The 20,605-nt window shown below is 39.1% G+C and overlaps 3 protein-coding genes across 5 annotated transcripts; 2 read left to right on the forward strand and 1 right to left on the reverse strand.

The window, feature by feature from the left end:
- Positions 1-26: 26 nt before the first annotated feature.
- Positions 27-6,200, reverse strand: LOC139634676 (transmembrane protein 116). 2 transcript variants are annotated; one of them, XM_071501304.1, is made up of 12 exons: positions 5,735-6,200; positions 5,561-5,604; positions 4,772-4,835; positions 4,388-4,519; positions 3,036-3,140; positions 2,890-2,939; positions 2,641-2,766; positions 2,473-2,518; positions 2,179-2,250; positions 1,899-2,052; positions 1,726-1,808; positions 27-1,623 (listed from the first exon to the last, which is right to left on the reverse strand). In XM_071501304.1, exons 1-12 carry the CDS (start codon positions 5,765-5,767, stop codon positions 1,471-1,473), a joined length of 1,062 nt encoding a protein of 353 aa, XP_071357405.1. In that variant the 5' UTR covers positions 5,768-6,200; the 3' UTR covers positions 27-1,470. The 2 variants fall into 2 exon arrangements, with proteins under 2 accessions (XP_071357405.1, XP_071357413.1); XM_071501312.1 differs by having other exon boundaries at positions 28-1,623; positions 5,740-6,200.
- Positions 6,201-6,387: 187 nt separating this feature from the next.
- Positions 6,388-11,181, forward strand: LOC139634685 (ADP-ribosylation factor 4-like). The gene is made up of 6 exons (XM_071501323.1): positions 6,388-6,762; positions 7,690-7,770; positions 7,898-8,007; positions 8,546-8,617; positions 9,496-9,621; positions 9,739-11,181. Exons 1-6 carry the CDS (start codon positions 6,696-6,698, stop codon positions 9,823-9,825), a joined length of 543 nt encoding a protein of 180 aa, XP_071357424.1. The 5' UTR covers positions 6,388-6,695; the 3' UTR covers positions 9,826-11,181.
- Positions 11,182-15,972: 4,791 nt separating this feature from the next.
- Positions 15,973-20,463, forward strand: LOC139627164 (protein tyrosine phosphatase domain-containing protein 1). 2 transcript variants are annotated; one of them, XM_071487869.1, is made up of 13 exons: positions 15,973-16,116; positions 16,388-16,579; positions 16,683-16,763; positions 16,958-17,076; positions 17,379-17,516; positions 17,651-17,922; positions 18,016-18,318; positions 18,430-18,675; positions 18,762-18,878; positions 18,961-19,062; positions 19,709-19,789; positions 19,902-20,012; positions 20,134-20,463. In XM_071487869.1, exons 2-13 carry the CDS (start codon positions 16,389-16,391, stop codon positions 20,254-20,256), a joined length of 1,884 nt encoding a protein of 627 aa, XP_071343970.1. In that variant the 5' UTR covers positions 15,973-16,116; position 16,388; the 3' UTR covers positions 20,257-20,463. The 2 variants fall into 2 exon arrangements, with proteins under 2 accessions (XP_071343970.1, XP_071343977.1); XM_071487876.1 differs by having other exon boundaries at positions 15,990-16,116; positions 18,016-18,309.
- The last annotated feature ends 142 nt before the right edge of the window (positions 20,464-20,605 follow it).

Genomic DNA, 20,605 nt, shown 5'->3' on the forward strand with positions numbered 1-20,605 from the left:
TTAAAAGGCACATATAATGACTTGCACTAGACTGACCAAATACTTTTATTAGAAGGAACAAGATTTTTCAAATCTGTCTTCCCAGGTACTTGATATTTGCTGAGTATGGCTGTTTTTTAAGAACACTGTGGTGCAAAGTCCTTATTTTTGTCACAATATCTATGAATAGGCAGGATGTCTCATGCACATCAGATAATGAATCTCCAAGGAAACTAAAATGAGGTCAAAAGGTGCAGGGGATGCAGGCTATGTGGCTTTTTATTACAATAAAATGACTCATGTTTGGATCTGTGATAATAGCTAAAGTTACCATCATACAAAGGTGTTTGTAATTCTTGCCTCAACTGAATTCATATTAAACTCATTGAAAAAAAATGTTTTTGACACAAAAATGTAAAGACAGAAATGTATCTCTGTGTTACTCCTGTCTGATTCAACCATGCAGTTGTTAGATTGTTACAAACCTTGTGTTATGTCTAACCCTTATGTTTTATTATATGTAACTCAAACCCATGTAGGTGACTATATGGCCCTCAGCAAGTGCTCACAGTCATAACTGAGCATCAAGTTTGCTTTACAGTGGAGCAGATAATGAGTGAGCATGGCGATCACAGGTTGGCCTGCATTCTGTCAAATGTTGTCATGGAGTTTGAGACACTATAACATGAGATTGTGCTGATCTTCGTGCCTGCACGTGTGTGAGACCATATAGCTAAAGTTCTTATATAAGACCTCAGTTACACAACCACACAGTATTTTTTATGAGATAAGTTAACAGTTGTGGTTGCACCCAGACATGACAAAGCAGACACTTTGTTCCTTCTCTTGTCATGCTCCACGCTCCTGAGATTGAACTCTATATTATCACAGATGACATGTGCTTCTGAAATGACCGAAGGGTGACTGCTAAGTACCCAACAATGACAGGACTGCTAAGTCTGCAACAATGACAGGATTTTTCATCATTCTTATTTTGAACTACAGAGTGTGGTGGTACTGTTGAATAACAAGTCAATAATAAAACAGCTAACTGGCACCTTATGAAACACTACAAATAAATTTGATAACACATAATATATAAATCAAACACCACATCCATAATTCTCTATGACATCTTTTAAGTCTTTGATAAAACAGTAATAGCACATATAAATACAACAGAAGTCCACAATTTTTCCAGAAGTCCTTTTGTCCCCATTTATACTCGAAAATATGCTACCTCAGCTACCATGACTTTGTTTACTACATGAAAAATTCAGCAGTTGCAATGAAAAACACTACAAGTCATTGCTTCTTTAAAGAGTCTTTGAGTTTCCTTCATCTTTTTGTTCTACTTCTTATCATCTTCAGTCCATGAACGAGAGCATTTTATCTTTCAGTCTAAACGGTGATGAAGTGTGCAGGCAGTCACTCTTTCTCAGACCAGTACGTTGTGCCAACAATTTCACTGAGCCTGTTTAGACTCTAGAATCAAGATGAACTCCTCAGCGATTCATCAAAGAAGGCGAGGCGGCCGTGTGCCACCAGGGGTGTGTTCTCCCCAAGAACAGCCTCTGTGAAGTTTGGCCGTCTCCAGGCGTAAACCATACTGTTCAGGAAACCTTGCAGGGACACACTGGCAGCCTGAAAAAAATATAATAAATAATGCTATTTCCTGCAACTCAGACATCAGATGAAATTCTTTCTGTCTCCTGTCATTTGAAATCTTGAGCTTCAAAAATGTACCTGTATCACATAAAGGCCAAATAGGCTGTGCTGTTCAATGTTTGTCCATATTGCGAGGGTGGACATCAGAATGAGGACAAGAGCTGCAGGAGGAAGAAACATTGAACATCAGTCTGATGTTCCAATCAGAGCCAATGAAATGAGTTAGATGATCTGTAAATCTGTGTATGTACCTGGTGTCCAACAGAATAAGATGACCATCACCATATTCCTTGATGTAGAAATCATTGTTTTAAATCTCCGTCTTGAACGTCCGTCTCCTTCCACTGGAAAAAGACTCTGATGCTGATGTCTTTCATACCATTTACCAACGTGATAGTAAATGACCTGAAACAAAAACAAAAACAAAACTGATTTGTTTACACACATGTAAATATACTGCCCACGCCTTTAGATAGTATTGCAAAATCATAAATCAGTCCTTTTAAGACATTGTAATTCTTTATGACTTACAGAGCAAGACAGCATCACTGGTATCACCACAAGGAAAAGGAAAACTGTGATGAAAATGTCATGGATTTTCTCCTGGTTAAAAACCAAAAACAAAACATGATAGCAGCTGTTACTAGTTGCTTATTAGTAGAAGCTTTCTTCCTTTTAATAACACAATATAAAGAAATAAAACAATAAGGAAGCAATAATAAACAACTGTGAATTAAAAGAAAGCGAATGAAAACAAATGTTTACAGGAAAGCCTAGTTAAATGCGAGTGTGTAAAAGTGTGTCATGAGAGAGCTTTATACTCACAGAATCTGGGCAGGAGTCCCTCCAGACGTGCAAGAACAAAATACAACTGAGAAAAAAGGAAAAATCACAAAGGTCAGAAACACAGGGGAACAGACCTATTTCACTTCTGTAACTTCTCTGAAAGAAGTGACTTTGAAAGAAGTTCGTCTTTGAAGGTTGTGCGCTCACCTGGTGCAGTACGTGCTCTCACTATGGACGATCCCACTCAGTGATCTGTCAGTGATCGGAATCACCAAAACCACTTTTATGAAGTGAGTGAGCACATATGCTAAGTATACTGCAATTGGGATCAACCTATGATATTGGACATAAAGAGAGACAGAATTAAATTGCATTTGCTTGGATGATATCCACTAAGTCTGGAAAAGTAGTTTAATGAGTGGATTACATTTTTTTTAAATAAGTGACAAAACTCACCACACCATGGCATATACAGGTATAGCCACTATTTTCCTTCTACACTGACTCTGTAATCCAAGACAGATAGTGAGAAATAAATTATTGAATCCATCCTGACTCTTTTCTGGACAAATTATAATCTACGAACGCAGCTGACAATTTACCAGTCTGCCCTCATCCTCTGCTGGTCTTGCTCTCCATCCTTGGATTCCAGTCTTTGACTTCCATGCGTAAACCACCACCAGCAGAAATGAAATAAAGTAAAATGTCTGGAACAGAAAACACAAATGTGATAATATGTATCATGGAGCTGACAGAATGAGCACACAGAAATACAAGTGTTTCTTTGCATACATTAAATGCTGCTGCAGCTGCTGACTGGCTCAAATTTCTCGTCGTCCTACTCCATAGATCCAAAATCTGTTTGTTTGAAAAGGCTACATTGTTGAGGTTGGAGAACAACACTCCCACCAAGTTCAGACACTTGCTCTTTGTCTTTATGGGGACATTTTTTACGATTCTTTTTGAGGACAATTTTATTATTCACTTTAGCTTGTTAAAAAGCTACACATGTCTATCTATCTATCTATCTATCTATCTATCTATCTATCTATCTATCTATCTATCTATCTATCTATCTATCTATCCCTTTAATAGTTTATCATGGGTTAATATCATCTTAAATATCTTAATAAATAACAACTTCATTGCAGTACCTATTGGAGTCCACACATCCATATAAGAACATCAAGAAATCTCTGGCTTGAACTTACTTTATTTCCAGGTCAGTCAATTCAGAAATGTAAACTGACACAGTTATTTTTAAATATTGAACTTTTACTGTAATAAAGGTTAAATACTTTCCATATCTACATTCTGAAACAAATCCACAACCTGAACTGAATGAAACTGCGTAACACTGTTTTTGTTCTGACATTACATTCTTTTCTCTGTTTGTTTTATGTAAATCAATGTCTACTCTGCCCTGAACTCTTATCACTGTAATATATAATGTGTTCAGAAAACTTTGGATTTAAGTTAATGCTGTCTCTGTAAGTCACAAGTCGGTCTTGCAGACACAGTATAACATTTTTGAATTGTAACACTTATATAATACTGTAGTTACAACATTAAACGTGCAGTGTCACTCAGGCTAAGGGTAAAATAACATTTAAATAACTAAGGACAAGACGAGGCTTGCCACTTCGCTTTATAGATGCAATAATAACGAACACAACGTTGTGAAGTATTTTACTGCTAGAATGACGTGACTCCTCTCAGTTCCAACTGACTCGGGGGAAATTCTGAGACCTGATCTTCAACTCTTCACATAATTCAGCTGGAGAGTACCAAACTCTAAGTGGATGTTTGTAGCCAAGCCTTTCTTCCTCTCCACATTTCTCTCAACTTTCTTGTCATTGTTTAAGAAAATTTAACTTCTGATGTGATCCATTCTCCCACCAGAATGAAAAATCTAAATGATTTATTTTGTATTGGTAAGAGCTCAGTTCCTCACCAGTGACAGTGGCAGGCTGTATAGGCAGATGATTACCCTGTTGATGGTTCCAATTTTGTTCATGGCACTGGTGGACATCAGGATCAGAGCAGCCAGGAGGTCTGCCAGGGCAAGCTGCACCAGGAGGTGCACCTACACACAAACACACAAAAATCTATATGTTTTACGCTGCCTTTTAAGCCACTGAACACTGAGTCACTCTGTGCCAAAACACTTGCAGTGATACGGTGCAAAGCAACGACCAAATCAATAAACTATCAAAATATAAAATATATAATTCCTTTTAACCAGCCAAAAAATACTGTAGCAGAAAAGCACATTTCACCAAACCCAGACACAAGGATATAGGCACACACATCCACAGACATATACAACTTGACTCACCTGTTGTTGTAGATGCCTCCATTTCACTATGGAAACCACCAGGACAGAAAAACTCCCAATCACACTGCAGTTAATCAGAAATATGTGAACTATTAAGTAGCAGCAAAATCAAATCATATCATATCATATCATCAAATTTAATCAGATTCTTGACCATGTGCATTAGGTTTACAAAGAATGAGGAGGAAATGAGGACAGGTTTATTGGATAGGTTGGTGTCTGAGGATGAGACAGACTTCTTTCAAAGACAACTTATCTCAGGCACATGTGACCTCTGCATAAAAAAACACTTGTAAAACGGTGCACAAGTTAAATCTTAACTTCCTCTTGGCTTTGTAAAAACTAACTGAAGGCAGAAAGGACATGCAATTTTCCCGCAATTTCTCCTTCACCAGTTTGTTTTGCTTCATTTGTCAAAACCTTAAGAAAGAGAGCTAATGACTCATAAGCAAAAACACAACAGCAGGGTGATTATGTTCACTGAAGGAAGTTTCTTAAGTTTGAAGCAGCGGCAACTATCCAGTGAGCAACAATTCAGTGCCTAATGTTTGAATTTCAGGATGCAACAAAGGTTGCAATGACCTATAAATGCCCAGATGGAATGGGAACATTCCTAAATAGTACAGAAACGTGCCAGACTGGAGGAATTCAGCCAGAAAAAATAAGCCTGCCTCTAGTTACATGTTACCTTACTGGTTTGGCAGATGTCATGAAATAAGCCAACTATGTAAATACAGCTGGTAAGATATTTCATGCACGAGACTGAAAAAGTATGAGGAAGCTTATTACCTGGGAGTGAGAAACACTAAGTACACGACAGAGAGAACATCAATCTGAAAGACAAAATGCAAACACATTTTCAGAAATGTATGGCAATCAATTCCCTCCTAAAGATTTCCATGCGTAGAAGCTGTTTTCATTTCATTCTGTGATACACTGTTAAGTATTAAGTGTAATGCCTACCTGACCTCCACTCAGTGTACCATTGAGCTCCATGGTAGATATCCAATAATCAGTGTATCCAAACTTCACGCTCTGTTTGTGCACAGATTAATGATCTGTCTCCATAACAGGCGTTTGCGAAAATGCCTTTGCCTATGAAGGCACACCTCTATAAACATCTGCACCTTGTCACATGCTGCTATTTTGACTCCACCTGCTGTGGGTGTGTGCTTGGATGTCTTCCTTTGTACTGTATCTCTAGTGTCGCTGCACTGCTTTTAAATGGGAATCCCCAGGTGGAAGAGAATATTCCTTGTCCTTCCTATCCAGTCTTTCAAGATATTAAGACAATTAAGGCAGGCAAAAAATAGTGAAACGCTATTTCCTCTGTGCTGTTTAGATTATTACCCTCTTTAGAGCCAAATTTCCAACCAAAAATAACAGACATAACAGACAGTTAACTGTGGCATTGATAACCAGCTATACACACACACACACACACACACACACACAAGTGACTGTGAAGTACAGTGACTACTTGTTCACTTGTTGAAGTCAGGTAACCAGGTTGTAGGTTCACAACACACCCTCATTTGAAACGTTTGTCTCACAGGGACATCTAGTGGTAGAAACCGACTTTGCATTTAATATCGTGAGATGAAAACAAGTCTTTTGTCTTCTCCATTGGGTTGAAGCATGTCTCCTTAAAAATAGTGGTACAGGGTATTCTGTATAAATAGAGGAGCTGAAATGTGTGTGGAATAAAAACAACATGTGCGCTCTTAACGTCGCTGCTTCCAGTTGTTCATGTGTGTATTGATAAAGTTGATTCAAACTGATGACGTCGTGGATTCCACGTTGGCCCGGACGTGGCAGTAGTCCTGAATCAGAGCAACCGGACCAGTGTGAAATTATCACACTTTGCCCCCGCTGTGGCTAATATAAGTGCTATTTCAATAGACTCAAACATCCTCGGCCAGTTATGGGGCTCACCATCTCGTCAATCTTCGGCCGACTCTTTGGCAAAAAACAGATGAGGATTTTGATGGGTGAGTGAAAGCTTTGTTTGGCTGTCGTTATTCAACGACACGGTTTTTAGCTTTAGCCGTGGCTAGACAAGTAGTTAGCTAGTTCTTGATGAGCCTCTAATGGCAGTGTACTCCTAAAGCTTTCTAACTATAACACTGGGACAGAAGCGGAACTGAAATACAAATAAGAGCCATTGAATTAATCGTTGTTTGAAAAGATTGTACAGCGAGTTCACCACCAAGCCTTACTTTACGGATTTCGGGTGTTTTTTAAAGGAAGTTTGGCAGCGAAATATACCAACGATAACTGTATCCCGAAAACGGCTTTAAGTTAAAATACTGTGTATTTACGTTTTAGTATCTTTCTTTTCCAAAAACGAAGTTTGGATGGCGTTGTCAGGTGTGTCTTTCCCGAACAATTGCTTCCTAACTTCCTCACACTAACTCAGTTGAGAAAAAACAGTTTATTGATAATCTGTGAGAAACATATTTCACGATAGCTTTTACAACTTAACCTAATCTGTTTTACGGTAACGCGTTGCCTTTTTTTTTTTTTTTTAAACTTCGGTTAAATAGTTATTGGGCAACTTATTCCTCATGACGTTAGACGGTCAAATGCCATTGTGCTGCGTTCATTTTCAATTTTATTTCCGGTCAGCAAGGATGTGATATGTTCTCGATGAAGTAAAGCTATTTATGTTAAGGTCAACTCTAATAATTGTGGGTCGTTTTTTCCTCCACAGTAATGAATGAAAATAGCTCAGAAGGCTATAGATTTTTCGCTCTGTGCAGTCACATGTCTTCTGTTATTGCATGTCCTCAGCTGTCTGACGTTAGACTTATAGGAAAACGCTTGTTATGTAATTTAGAGCGTGTTGTTATCCATAGCTCTGGTGTCCTCTGATGCAATGCAAATGTTGATTTTAACCACATTTCACCTCCCTGTAGTTGGGCTGGATGCTGCTGGAAAAACGACTATCTTGTACAAATTGAAGTTAGGTGAAATAGTAACCACCATCCCAACCATTGGTAAGCAATACATTATACCTAACACTACCTTTAAGTTTATTTTTGTTCCTTTTGATTGCTTAATGTGTGTCTCTCATTAAAAAGACGTGTATGATAAAGATCTCCCCCTTCTCTTCCCCCGATAAAGGATTCAATGTGGAGACAGTAGAGTACAAAAATATCAGTTTCACTGTATGGGATGTGGGTGGCCAGGACAAGATCAGACCCCTCTGGAGACATTACTTCCAGAACACACAGGTATGAGTGTGACTGTCCCAGTGCTGTCTAACAGCAAGCCCATGCTTAGAATAATAATTGCAGTTTCAGTGAGAGGCAGTAGTTATACACAGCTCTCATATACTTCTGCTCTAACAAGTGAAGCTGTTTCAGTACAATACCATACAATACTGCCAATACAATAATGATGAACCAGAAGTCAGTGACTCAAGTATTGTACTGAAACAGCCGCTCCCAGTCGACTGGCATAGTTCCAACGCAGCCACAGATTTGTATTTGGTACTGTCTGGCTGTATCACTGCTGTTTATAAAGAAGATGAACTGTCAGCATTTTTTAAACTGTTGTTAAGATTGGTGCAGATTCACTATATTAATGTAAGTTGCACTTCTTCCACATTTTTGAATTGATTCATTTCTCCAAATATCTCAAAATTTAATCCGTACAGTAATCTATCTCTACAGTAATCAACAGTGTTTTAATTCTTGTACAATCATTTAATAACTAAATTGAATTCAGAAAAGGGTAAGTCTAACTTCTTCACTGTTTTTCCCCATCTAGGGCCTCATCTTTGTAGTGGACAGTAATGACAGAGAAAGAGTGGCAGAGTCTGCAGAAGAGCTTTCAAAGATGGTAGGTATTTAATACGTTTAGCTCAGGGGCGAGTAATGCATTATTAGTGTGCACTGTGTAATTTTGAATGGCAGAGAGTGTCATGATTTTTAGAATATTTTCATTACATTAGGGTAAGTTTCTGTTTCTGACTTAGTTGTCTCATATTGTGATGGGGGTTAAATCAGAACAAAAAGTATTATTGTTTGTCCCTCCTAAATGTGGAATGACCCTCCCACACCAGTTACAACAGCAGAGTCACATTATGTTTTCTGGACTCTCTGTGTGTTGTTTGAGTTGTGGAACATAGTGACTGGATGACAGTCCTAAAAAAATGCTTGATCTGTATCTGTTTGTGCATGCCTTCGGGAAATATAAAGACTCGGTTATCTTGTAAAGAGGACCTCTTCATATGTGGATTGCATGGTTAACCTCACTAGTTTAAGGATTTATAGTTTTTTGATTTTTTTGGATCAGTTTACATTGTCTAATTTCATTATATTATATGCTTGTTTTTATTTTAACCTTGAAACATCACAGCCAATTTTTCACATGCAACAAATGCCCAGTCAGACTTAAATTGGGTTTGCTGTGTTGATGTAGTTAGCTTCTTAGATCACAGAATACACTAAAACTGCCATTTTTGCATCATTTCTCGGGCATATAAACCACAATTAGTGTAACATGTTTTGGCTGTGCTCTTATACAGTCTATTTTGCAGCACATAATTCTAATTGTATTTCTATACAGTTGATGTTTTACTCCATCTGTTTTTGTAAAATGTTAATTGGGTGTCTTTAAATATTCTTATGATTTTAGAAGTCTCTTTAAGCACAAGTGTTTTGGCCCTAACATAAGGTCTAATTGCTGATGTCCTCATCTGTTTTCTGCCCCTGTAGTTGCTGGAGGACGAGTTGAAAGATGCTGTTTTGCTGGTGTTTGCTAACAAACAGGACCTCCCCAATGCCTTATCAGTCAGCGAACTCACAGACAAACTCGGCCTACACGCCCTCCGCAACAAAACTGTAAGTAATCTGAAGAGAAACACAATACCTACTGAGGCAGTAAAATTCAGCTGTAAGCATGTGCGGAGTTGCATTCATGGTCTCTTAATTTAAACCATGTAATCTCTGACCTCACAGTGGCACATTGAGTCAACCTGCGCCACCCAGGGCACTGGGCTGTATGAAGGACTTGACTGGCTATCCAAAGAGCTTTCCAAGAACTAATAAAGGATTGACTGGACAGATGAGAGAGAGAGACTGAACACCACAGGAAAGGAGAGAAGGCACAGACGCTCAATCCAGAAATATTTGGTCTTCCAGCAAAAGGACAAGGCTGGTGGGCAATGTAATCATCTTTGGAAAATTTTACTATCTCATATTTCTAATTTTGTTATCAATACTATTACTGTATTATCTCTTGGCTACTTTTCTCTCTTTGTTCCCAAACTCTTACATGGCAAAAAGTTGTATTCCAATTGCATGATGAGCAAATGGCCTATTAGGATAATTTCATGGAAGTAATGGGAGTTGTTTTTCCACTTGACATCTTATCTCCTGTCTTGGCAGCATTTGCAGTAATCAACCACTTGTATAATTTTTGAACTTGTCGAGCCTAGGTTGGGGGATATGATAATATAAGTTTTGGGGAAGGACTGCTTGCAGGCTGCCACAAGCTCTTCATCTCTACAACCCCTTGTGGATATTTGACTCCCTTGCAGACCTGACTCTTTGCTCATCACTGCTATGTCCTCAATCTGATGCCAAATCATTTCTTTAAAGGCTTGTAGCCCGTAGAATGAGAATGGCGATCATTGCAGTGATTTCACAGATTTTGTTAGTATCCTGGAACCATGTGGCCTCCCACTAAATGAATCCAAAATGGAACATTGTGCCTTCTGGTCCCCCTTTACACAAATCTGAGTAATCCTTTCCTTATCTCATTCTTAGGTCATACTCCCACCTAAGATGCTTTTGTGACTTTTTTGCTTTTGAAAGACAAGATAATGCAATAGGACACTTCCTTTTGTGCTGCAATGTATGCTGTGGTGTAGCAGAACCACACTAGTGCAAGTGTAGATTGCTTCCAACTTGACTTCACTATTGAACAGGATTTTATCCTGTTTGAACATTTGTGAATTTGTCCTCACTCCTATTCCTTCCTTTTTTTTAACAACCACCATGAAAAAGGATTTAATCAAAATTTCAGTTCTTCTGTCCTCCATAACCGTAATTCTTTTTTAACCTAAAAGGAGGAAGGAAGTGTCTTTTCAGTGTTGACACAAGGCCAGTGTCAGCATGGCTCAGTAAAGTAGCATGTTTTTCTGTTGCTGTCTTTGTTTGTTTTTCTTTTTCTTTTGGGCAGTGCTTATTGCTGAGTTTGTTGTACCAGCTGATGGCAAATACTGTATATTGTATTATATTCTACCCCTTTTGAAACACAAAAACATACCAGCCCATCAATTTATTTGGGTATACATTCCAACCTGTGCTTGCAGATGCTGGAGCTGCCACTCTTAAAAATTATTCGCTAAAAATATTTTACAAAAAAAAGCTCTGAATAAATCCAGTGTTTAAAAAATACTTGTTTTGGACTCCACTCATTTCAGGGATAAGCAGTTGTCCTATTACCTTGACATGAGGCTGTAATGCATTCAGATCATCATTATGAAAAACATTTCTTGAATACCAAATTCACAGATTTTGCATCTCACATTATTTTTCATAGTAACACACTAAAACACTCAGCTTGCATTTTCTATCAGGAACTGTGAGGAAGTGGGGTGTTTTGCTATCAAGTCTGTTTAGGCCTGTGAGTGAAGACACAGATCTGTCCCCGATCTGTCTTTTGTAATGTATCACTCACTTTCAAACCACACTTCCTACCACATCTTACATCATTAATATTATTTTTGTCTAAGTTATCTGTACAGCAAATCATACTGCTTCTGTTGTCATGTTAAAATTATAGCCAGACAGGCAAGTTTATTTTGAATGATAACCAAAGCGTTATAGCTGTCATGGGTGTGTCTTACAGGTAAAAACTAACAAGCGGAGAGTTCAAAGCAATCCATCAGAAATGCCAATCAGTGCTGTGTCAGAGGAAACAGAGCCTTTATGAACTGAACTGCAGTTGACCTTTGTTCTGACAACAAATGATACTCAAAGTTTGGCGTTTAGTCTCAAAAGTCACTCGTTTGATTGGTCATTTTCAAAACCAGACGTCTCATTGGGCACTGAATCGGACGTCATCGTCGCCGCCATATTGGAACTGGCAAAACTGGCCCGTGAAAAATTACAAATAATCAGGAGAGCAGTGGTTTTTCTGGACGAAAGAAGTATAATTTTTACGTTTATCAACCAATTTTAAGGGCGTATGATCTATTTGGAATAAGAAAAAGAGTTTTATCTTCAGTTACTTAGAATCTTGATAGGTAGAGGAGAGTGAGTTAATGTAAGGCTGACAATCTTTATAAAAAATTTCCAAATGAGCAGGCATCATCATTGATGAACACACTTAATAATTCCAAGCAGTATATTTTTCAAAACTAGTACAAAACTATTGAGGTCAATGAGAAGTGGTTAGGAAAGGAGAATATAGGTGCTCTGTTGTGTCTACATTTATGTGGGTGTGCTGTGGTGAAACTACAGTGGGGTAAATCGCTTCAAATGTTGCTGCATCAAGGAATTGTGGGACAGCATTCTCTCCTTTCCTTTTGTAAAGGAAAGTCCAGTGTTTCCTATGCTAAAGGAGATAAGATAGGAAGCACTGAAGCTCCTTTCCTTATCCCTTATAGTAGAGGTTTTCAAAGTAGGTGGTAGGTCTCATTGGAGAGACTCCCAACAGTTCCTGGGAAGGCTCAGTGAATAGAAGGGAAATAATAAATCCTGACTCTGTGTGATTTGGTTAGAAACATAGTTCAGAGATACAGCAGTTACGTGTTCTACTTTCCCAGAGTCAGAAACGAATAAAGGCCTCAGGACAGACCTTTTCTATGTACTTTGTTTAGTCTTAAGTTATGTCAAACAGCAGTATAAGGCTATCTTGGCCCAAGTGTCTATGCGATCAAATAACATTATTATGATTCCGATCCAGCAATTGAGCGAAACAAAGCAATTACTCTTTCCAGGATTTGTCTGATGGGAAGCCCACAGTCTCAGACTTTGCAAACCCCTGATTTATTGAATTCACCCAGCTCTTATCATGGCTGCCACTTAGACACTTCTGGGTCATTTCACTCTGTTAGGAACCTTCCTAAGTAAAAAGGACTTTTGGACCACTGCTCAGGTTTAAGTGACAGCCTCAGTGTTTTCATACAGTTTTCATACAGTTGGATAGAGGAGGAGTGGATTACACTGCAGGGTGTTTTGATGAGGTTAAATAGGTGGTTGTGATGCTTTTTTTCTGCTGTAAAAACTGGACACCACTAGAATCCACAACAACAGCTGCTATTTTCAGAGCTTTTCCTCAAATCCAAAGCAGGTAAGTGTTTTTTATCAGATGTAGTTTATGTTTGCTGCAGATACTTTTCTTTATTTTTATTTTACAATTAGTTTCACCGGCATTTATTTATAAATAAATTATAATAAAATAGATTTGCAGTCATCATTAGAAGTGATGAAATACACAACAACCTGATATAATTTTTTACACATTTTGTATTTGAATGAGATTCCAGATCTAAGGGCCCTGCTGGCTGAGAAGAAGAGTGCATTTAGGTCAGGGATCAAGGAGGAGCTGCAGAGGGAGCAGACTGAGCTGAGGAGAATCATACCCACAGCTGGTTGCATCTCTGCTGTGAACTGCGATCAGAATAACTACCAGACTCCTGTCTCTTTCTTATCACTTATTGTGATACATTTAAAATTCTTTAAATCTTACGTCTGGAAATTTCCACTGAGTTGTATTGAAATAAAACAGTGTTGTACAAAGACTGATAAAACAAGCTGCTGCCACTGCCCCAGACAGACAATGAGACAAGTCACAAGGATGTGACATCTTCAAACTGCTTTTCAATTTTCATTTTAACATGGTCATGGAACGTCCACATGAGTATGTGACAATGAAAATGCAAATTTGAATTACTTACTATACTTGAATAATACAACCTGCTGCAAGTGGAGTCACATGACCGCTGGGTGGACGAGAAGCAGCCGCTCAGGCGTGCTGACTGGGCAGCTCAGGTGTCTTGAGTGTTCTTTGATCTGTGTCTTGAGCTCATTCTCTGTTTGACCCTCAGTTGAGCTGGTTACCTGCAATTGTCCTCTTTTTACAAATTGTGTTAATGTGTGTACACATACAGACCAGAGAACTGAGTGTAAAAGTCCCCACAGTGTGTGACTCTGAAGTTACAAGTACAATTTTTTACCCTATTTTTACACCTTAATCTGATTAGAGAATGACAGTCAAATCACAAAAAGTCCAATCAGAGGGCAAGTGGTTCTGTTGCCTTCATCTCCACTGTAAAATGCTGAAAGGTGTAGTGGATTATCAACCCAGAGCCATCGTCCATCTTGAAAATCGACTACACCCTTCAGGTTCTAGGGTGGAGATAAAGGCAACAGACCACCTGCCCTCTGACTGAACTCTTCTCTGTGATTGGACTGCCATTGTCCAATCATATTCAGATGTAATAATTGGGTCAGTTTTACACAGTTTTCTGTTGTATCTGTACACAGATGTTCACAAAAACACTGACTCTAGATGGTGTTAGCTGTAGCTACTATTCAATGTCAACTTTTCTGGTTGTGCTAGAAGTAGTAAATTCATATTAGTCAATTTTCATACTTTTGTACTTATAGTTTATGCTATTTCAGATTTAAATGGATGGTGGATAAATCTTTTATGTTAAGTCCTACTTCAAAAACATTTCAAAGTCAATTGAAGAGCTGTTTAAAATTGCCTTATGTGTTTTCAGATGCCAGAATCCAACTCAGGCCTTGTAAAGTGATAATATTTATAATGGTTGTAGTTATAAATCAACATTTTTTAAACATTTAACATAAATCAAGAAACTTGAATTGCTTGTGCATGTGTCGAAGAGATTTGCCTTTGATAAAAATAGACTGTGAATAAAGGATCAGTGATGAGGTCAAACAAAGACACTGTAAAAGAAGAAATGGCTTTGTCAATATCTGTACTGATCGAGAGAGGAAAACAGCTCTGTGCTCAAAGGTTCCCACGCAGTGTGTCACACTGAAGTGTCAAACTGGGTCAAAATGGGTCAAAATGTCAGTGTCACACGCTTGGAATGTTGCACACTGAGTTTTGTTTTGTTTTGTTTTTTATAGTTTTTTTTCTGCTTTGTATCAATACACAAGCATCCACAAAAGCATTTTTTTTCATTGTGTCTTTGTTTAACCTCACCACTGATCATTTGTTCAGTTTTGATTCAGTCTTTTTATTTTAACAAATACAAATCTCTTTGCCACAAGCACAATTTATTCACATGCAGAAACTGAATTTCTCGGTGGATGAGTGTTGCACATTCAATTATCGTTTGACTATTTTTTCTTACAGCACTCATCCACTCCATCAAACGTCCCAGAAACATATGGAATGATGATATTGTTGCATTCAGTCTTTTCTTCATCACCTGCGGTGTCTGTGTTCTTCCTTGATCTTGTAGGTGATTTTACAAAGTCATGGTCTCCACAAGCTGAAAGTGCATCCTTCATCCTTGTATTTGTGTTCCATCTCTTGGGCCTAGACACTTGTTGACACATTATTATTAAACACTGAAATAACAGTTTCACCTTAAGATAGCGGTCTTATTGCTTCTTTCACTGGCATCATTATTATGCTGTTCCCATTGCTGCACTGCAGGGGGCGATATGTCGATAGCCAGTCCCACAGGCATGAGGTGATGTACAAAGTGTCAGATGACACAAAACCACAGCCTACGATATGTTTCAGTTTTCTGTCACACTTGGTTGAATACGGTCTACCAAAATAAAATTCAGAGAAATCTGTTTGTTTTAATTATTTTTCAACAGCTTCTTTTAAAGTTGCCATTCCACACATCAATAGCGCCTTTAAATCTGTTCACATAGTAGGAACTGAGAGACATCTAGTGTGTTCTGATGTGAGACTAGGATACATGAACAACCGTACATTGTTCTTTCAGAGTGTTTCTTAACTGCAGCAAGATCAGCAATTTGTATTTTCTCTGCACCACAATCTAAATAAAATCATGGATGGACGATTTAGCTGGTACTAGGTAATTAGGGCATTCGTACAGTGTTTACAGGTGAAGGTATAAGCATTATATAATTGGCTTGCTATCATGTGTGAATGTCTGTTCTAATGTATTTATGACAGCTAATCAGGCTTAGCAGAGCTGGGTCAGCACAGTTTTGTTAGTGTGTGGATCTGTAAGCAGCAGGGTGGTTCAGCGTAGAGGAACACATGTGTGTTCTGCTGCTTTCAACACCCTTTTCCTTCTCTTTCCTGTACTCTTGGTTTATGAAAATACATTCATGGGATTTATAACCTCACAGTCCAACATAATTAGAAAGGTAAGGTTTTTTTTAAATAATTTGTTTATTCTAAGTATTTGGTTATTTTCAATATCTTTTCCAGACACAACTACTGGCACACAAGCATCAAAATTGTCACTTTAACAAGGTGTATCTTTGTCAACGGCCCTTGTACAGTGGCCATGCGCTACCTCATTAATTTTAACAGGAAAATGTGATATGAGACTGCCAAGTAGTCAAGTTGGGGCATAACCCTTCATATCTACAGTGTGATAGTTGAGGCTGATCTTGGGGGTTTCCCATGTTGCAGGATGATGCCAACTTTGACCGCACACATACCAGTACCACGGCCCTCCTATTCCCAGTACAGAGAGAACCTGGTAAAAGCTATCCCACCGAGACTCCTCTGTCTGCTGGCCTGTGGAGGAATAGACTGTCGCTATGAAGGACCAGAGTGCTGGAAGCTAAACCAACAGGTTATCCGAGGCCTTTTCTCATCCTGGTGAGACAGTTGCACTGCAGTCTCAGAGATGTTGCTTTGTTACGTGATGTAGCAAAAAAGGTAAAGTGGCAGTTCAGTGATGATGAACTTCTTTCTATCCCAGGGTGACGGATGACATAATTGCCATGGCACGACCATCCAATCATTTAATTGAGAAGTACAACATCATAGAACAGTTTCAAAGGTGATCACTGTTCATTATTATTCCTGCAGCATCTTTATTGTTCTCCTGTGTGTATGCGGATATGCACGATACATGAGCAGTTGTAGGAATTATGAACCTGGACATTGGCTTCTTAAGTAACAAGCAATATTACTTATAAGACAAACAGAGCATTAGAGTCACCCATTGTCTTCATAATTTTGACTTTCTCCCAGGTTGAACATCAAATCGATCATCAACATGCAGCTCCCAGGAGAGCATGCTCACTGTGGACCTCCTCTAGATCCTGAAAGTGGCTTTACTTACTCTCCACAGATCTTCATGGACAATGACAGTGAGATCTTAATACATTAAATACACAACATAGAAGTTGCAATTAGGTACTTTTGTACATTTCCCTAATGAGACAGTCCCATGTTACCACTATTAAGATTGCACTGACTGTCCCTTTTAAATCTGTACTAATCACAAAGTGGGAGATATGCATAAACAGAAACAGTTTAGGTATCAGTATCTGTGGTGCAGTAATTTCTAAGTTACACTGTATGCTGTGTTTCTACAAATACAACTACTCCATATGGATTGACATGATGTTCCTGTATGCATTAATGTGTAAAAATATTTGTATATTTGCAGTTTACTTTTACAACTTTGGGATGCCAGATTTTGGTGTGACCTCTCTCGTTGGCATAATTGATGGGGTGAAGGTTTTGGCCTTTGCAGTGAGGGAAGGAAGAGTGGCTGTGCACTGTCATGCAGGCTTGGGCAGGACAGGTAGGAATAAACAGACAAACCGTATCTACTACTTATGTAAGCACTGTGTTTGTCAGTTTGTGCACATGGAATGCTCTCATCTGTATTCACTGTTTTTGCCACTGTGTGTCCGCTTTGTTTTTGCTGCTCAACAGGTGTCCTGATAGCCTGTTACTTGATCTACACCCTGCGCATTAGCCCGAGTGAGGCCGTCCACTACGTGCGGATCAAACGGCCTCGCTCTATCCAAACCCGGGCACAGATCAGCCAGGTGTTTGACTTTGCTCGCTTGCTTGGTACACAGCTTGTCCAATACCCAGACCTCAACCTGCGGCATGGAGCCCCTTTCACCCTGCAGCACTATCTAAACCGACAGGCACTACTGCTGCATGGCCAGGAGGCACGCACCCTCAGACAAACACCAAAGGTGGAGTCTTGATAATTATACTATATAAATCCTGTGTCATGCACATAGTTTACCTCCTGTTCCTTACTGACAGCCTCTTGACCATCTCTTTAGGTGGTGTACCTCCTGTGTGTTCGTCTTTCCTGCTTAGCGCTGGGTCTCCCTGCTCCTCCAGAGGTCCAAGCTGAGCTGGAAAAGAGGTCAGCACTGAGGACACTGGGCAGGACTGTGAGGGAGACCCTGGTGGCCAAACAGTACTTGCCTTTGCTAAGAGAGGGTCGTAAGGGCTCACGGGTGGGCTCAGGGTCAGTGTCCTCCTGGGATGAGCCGTTGGGATTCCTGGAGAGGAAGAGAGAAGTCCTCCTGGACAAACGCAGCTACAGTGACTCTGACCTCAGCAAGATCTCAGTAAATGAGGTCAAATTTCATTATGCATCCAGAATTACGTAATTGAATTATCTGAAGGTCTTCTGTAAAATCAAACTGATCATTGAGGCTTTTCTTACTTTGTTTCATTCTGTCCTGAAGGATCTGGAGCTGAGTCCACACTGCACCCCAGCACTTGGAAATGAGAGACATTGGTGTGTAGAGGATCTGATACGAACTGATCTGAGTCCAGTCTTTGCCACACCTTCACCAGGTCACCAGGCCTCCAAAAAGGAGCCTAATATACTCAACATCCCAGTTTCCAGCATTAAAACAAGAAACAACTGTGATAGGAGCTTGAAAGGCACAGCGCAAAAGGCGCTTCCCAAATACAGTTCCAACATTGAGGTAACTATGGTTCCTGCTGTGGAAAAAAAGCTGATGAGAAACAAAATGTGAATGCAATAAAACATTATGATCTCTGTCATATGAAGTTATGCAGAAATCCACATAATCCAGGCCCAACATCAGTGGCCCGTGCCGTTGCTAGGGCAATGGCAGACCAAGGTCTTCCAGGAGAAACCATACTGCAAAGGTCGGCTCTGCTGCAGGTAAAAGAAAGAACTGTGTAAAACTATTTTTACAGTTGATCTTTGATTTTGATCTGTAAAGTTGACCTCATCTTTTCCACAGGAGGAGCTGAACAGTAGCGACTGTGGGTGGGCTCTAATGGTCACTGAATCAGATCCTCATGTTCTCAGTTGTCTTTTGTGGACCTGGCTGGAAAAATTAAGGGTCAGTGGCACAAAACAAGAGGCCATAATGCCAGTTTTCTTAATTCATACAGGAACTATACATTAACAACACTATGTTAAAACCTAGCATATGGCTGGACCGTGAATGGTCAATGTGAGATATTGAGGATGTAGTTGATAACTGTTGTGGAACCACTGTAAACAACTGACCTCATTGCGTCATTCATGCATTCTGCCTAGCGTAAGCTTGTTTCAGCCATTCTCATCTGTTTGATTCTCTCCTATGTGTTCACATATACATTATTTTAATACAGCTGAATTTATAATAAAGCTGTTCTCATTTACATGTTTTTTCTGTTTCTGTTGTCAGACAACTGAACAAATATGAAATAGTGACTGAAACACAGCCCATTAAGACTACATGTTAACTTCCAAGCCTTATCCAAGCTGCCGCTCAGCACTGCTAAAATCTTGATGTGGCATCAAAATCAACACAAATTATTTGAAAAAATATCTTTCTTGTCTGTCTCTAATACAGCGCCCAGCCACTTTCGCAATTTTAGAGCCAGCCCCGTTATTGCGGTCCAGCCAAAATAATTGTGGATATTCTGAACTTCAGTTTGCACTGCCCATACTGTGTTAAGCATTCCTCTCTCAATCTTTTTGCTTCCTCCAACTAAATCCAGGAGCCTGTATTGAGTGCAGATGATGTAGACAGGTTGTGTATTGGGGCACAAAACAGGAAGCCTCTCAGTGTAATCAAGAAGGTAAGGAAACACAAGTAAAACTCTCTGTCTCTTGAGTCTTCTTCAGAAAACTTTGCACTCTGAAACTCTTTAGATTTAAAGATAAGTGTTTTTTTTTTCAATATTATTACAGCCACAGAGACACACCATCTATTGTCTGCTGAGCTGTGTGAGTACAGTGACTAGCCTGTGCCCACACAGAGAAGATGCAGTGCTGCAACGGCTGATTCGAGCACTTACAAGAGTAAGACAATTGTAGAATTATAATACATTAAAGTGTGTGCGTGTGTGCTGTTGAAACACTTTAATATGAGGGTGTAAAGTTGAGATCAACGATTCAATGTTTTGTTTCATTTTATCAATAGCGCCCTCAAGAGGAAATGGGAAACTTTGCGACTTTGATGAAGCTCCTGAAGTCAAGTTTGAGAGAAACCTCCCACAACTGCAGATACCTCATGAGGGCTTGCAACACCAATACTACACTTTGAAGAACAGAATCCATATTAGAACAACTATCAGAGCAGTTTTCATTTTAAAAAAATTGTCAGTATTTCATCCAGAAATCAAGAATTTTCATGGTTGACAATTCCATGTAGCTGCTTCATTTTCAGGCTGCTGGTGGTGTTCATGCTGGCTCACTGTCATACTGTTCACAAAATATAACAAGAACACAATAAATGTGGATTCAAAACCAACTGTCTCTGTATTTTTAGATACATCATATAAGTTGCCAACTAAAATGTAGATAATGTGAATTCACAAGTTAAATTGCTAATTATGACACTATTTAACACAAATTTCTAATAGGATAAAGTGATGAAATTATGACATTTTATA

Source organism: Trachinotus anak, unplaced genomic scaffold (genome assembly GCF_046630095.1).
Source record: "Trachinotus anak isolate AG129_WGS33_773 ecotype Australia unplaced genomic scaffold, CSIRO_AGI_Tana_v1 ptg000002l, whole genome shotgun sequence".
Classification (NCBI taxonomy): Eukaryota; Metazoa; Chordata; class Actinopteri; order Carangiformes; family Carangidae; genus Trachinotus; species Trachinotus anak.

Coding starts and splice junctions, on each gene's coding strand:
- LOC139634685 (XM_071501323.1), top strand. CDS start 6,696: ATGGGGCTCACCATCTCGTCAATCTTCGGCCGACTCTTTGGCAAAAAA. Junction 6,763..7,689: donor ACAGATGAGGATTTTGATGG/GTGAGTGAAAGC, acceptor ACCTCCCTGTAG/TTGGGCTGGATGCTGCTGGA. Junction 9,622..9,738: donor ACGCCCTCCGCAACAAAACT/GTAAGTAATCTG, acceptor CTGACCTCACAG/TGGCACATTGAGTCAACCTG.
- LOC139627164 (XM_071487869.1), top strand. CDS start 16,389: ATGATGCCAACTTTGACCGCACACATACCAGTACCACGGCCCTCCTAT. Junction 16,580..16,682: donor CGAGGCCTTTTCTCATCCTG/GTGAGACAGTTG, acceptor TTTCTATCCCAG/GGTGACGGATGACATAATTG. Junction 19,063..19,708: donor CCTGGCTGGAAAAATTAAGG/GTCAGTGGCACA, acceptor AACTAAATCCAG/GAGCCTGTATTGAGTGCAGA.
- LOC139634676 (XM_071501304.1), bottom strand. CDS start 5,767: ATGGAGCTCAATGGTACACTGAGTGGAGGTCAG. Junction 2,053..2,178: donor CAGTGATGCTGTCTTGCTCT/GTAAGTCATAAA, acceptor TTTTTGTTTCAG/GTCATTTACTATCACGTTGG. Junction 1,624..1,725: donor TTGGCCTTTATGTGATACAG/GTACATTTTTGA, acceptor TATTTTTTTCAG/GCTGCCAGTGTGTCCCTGCA.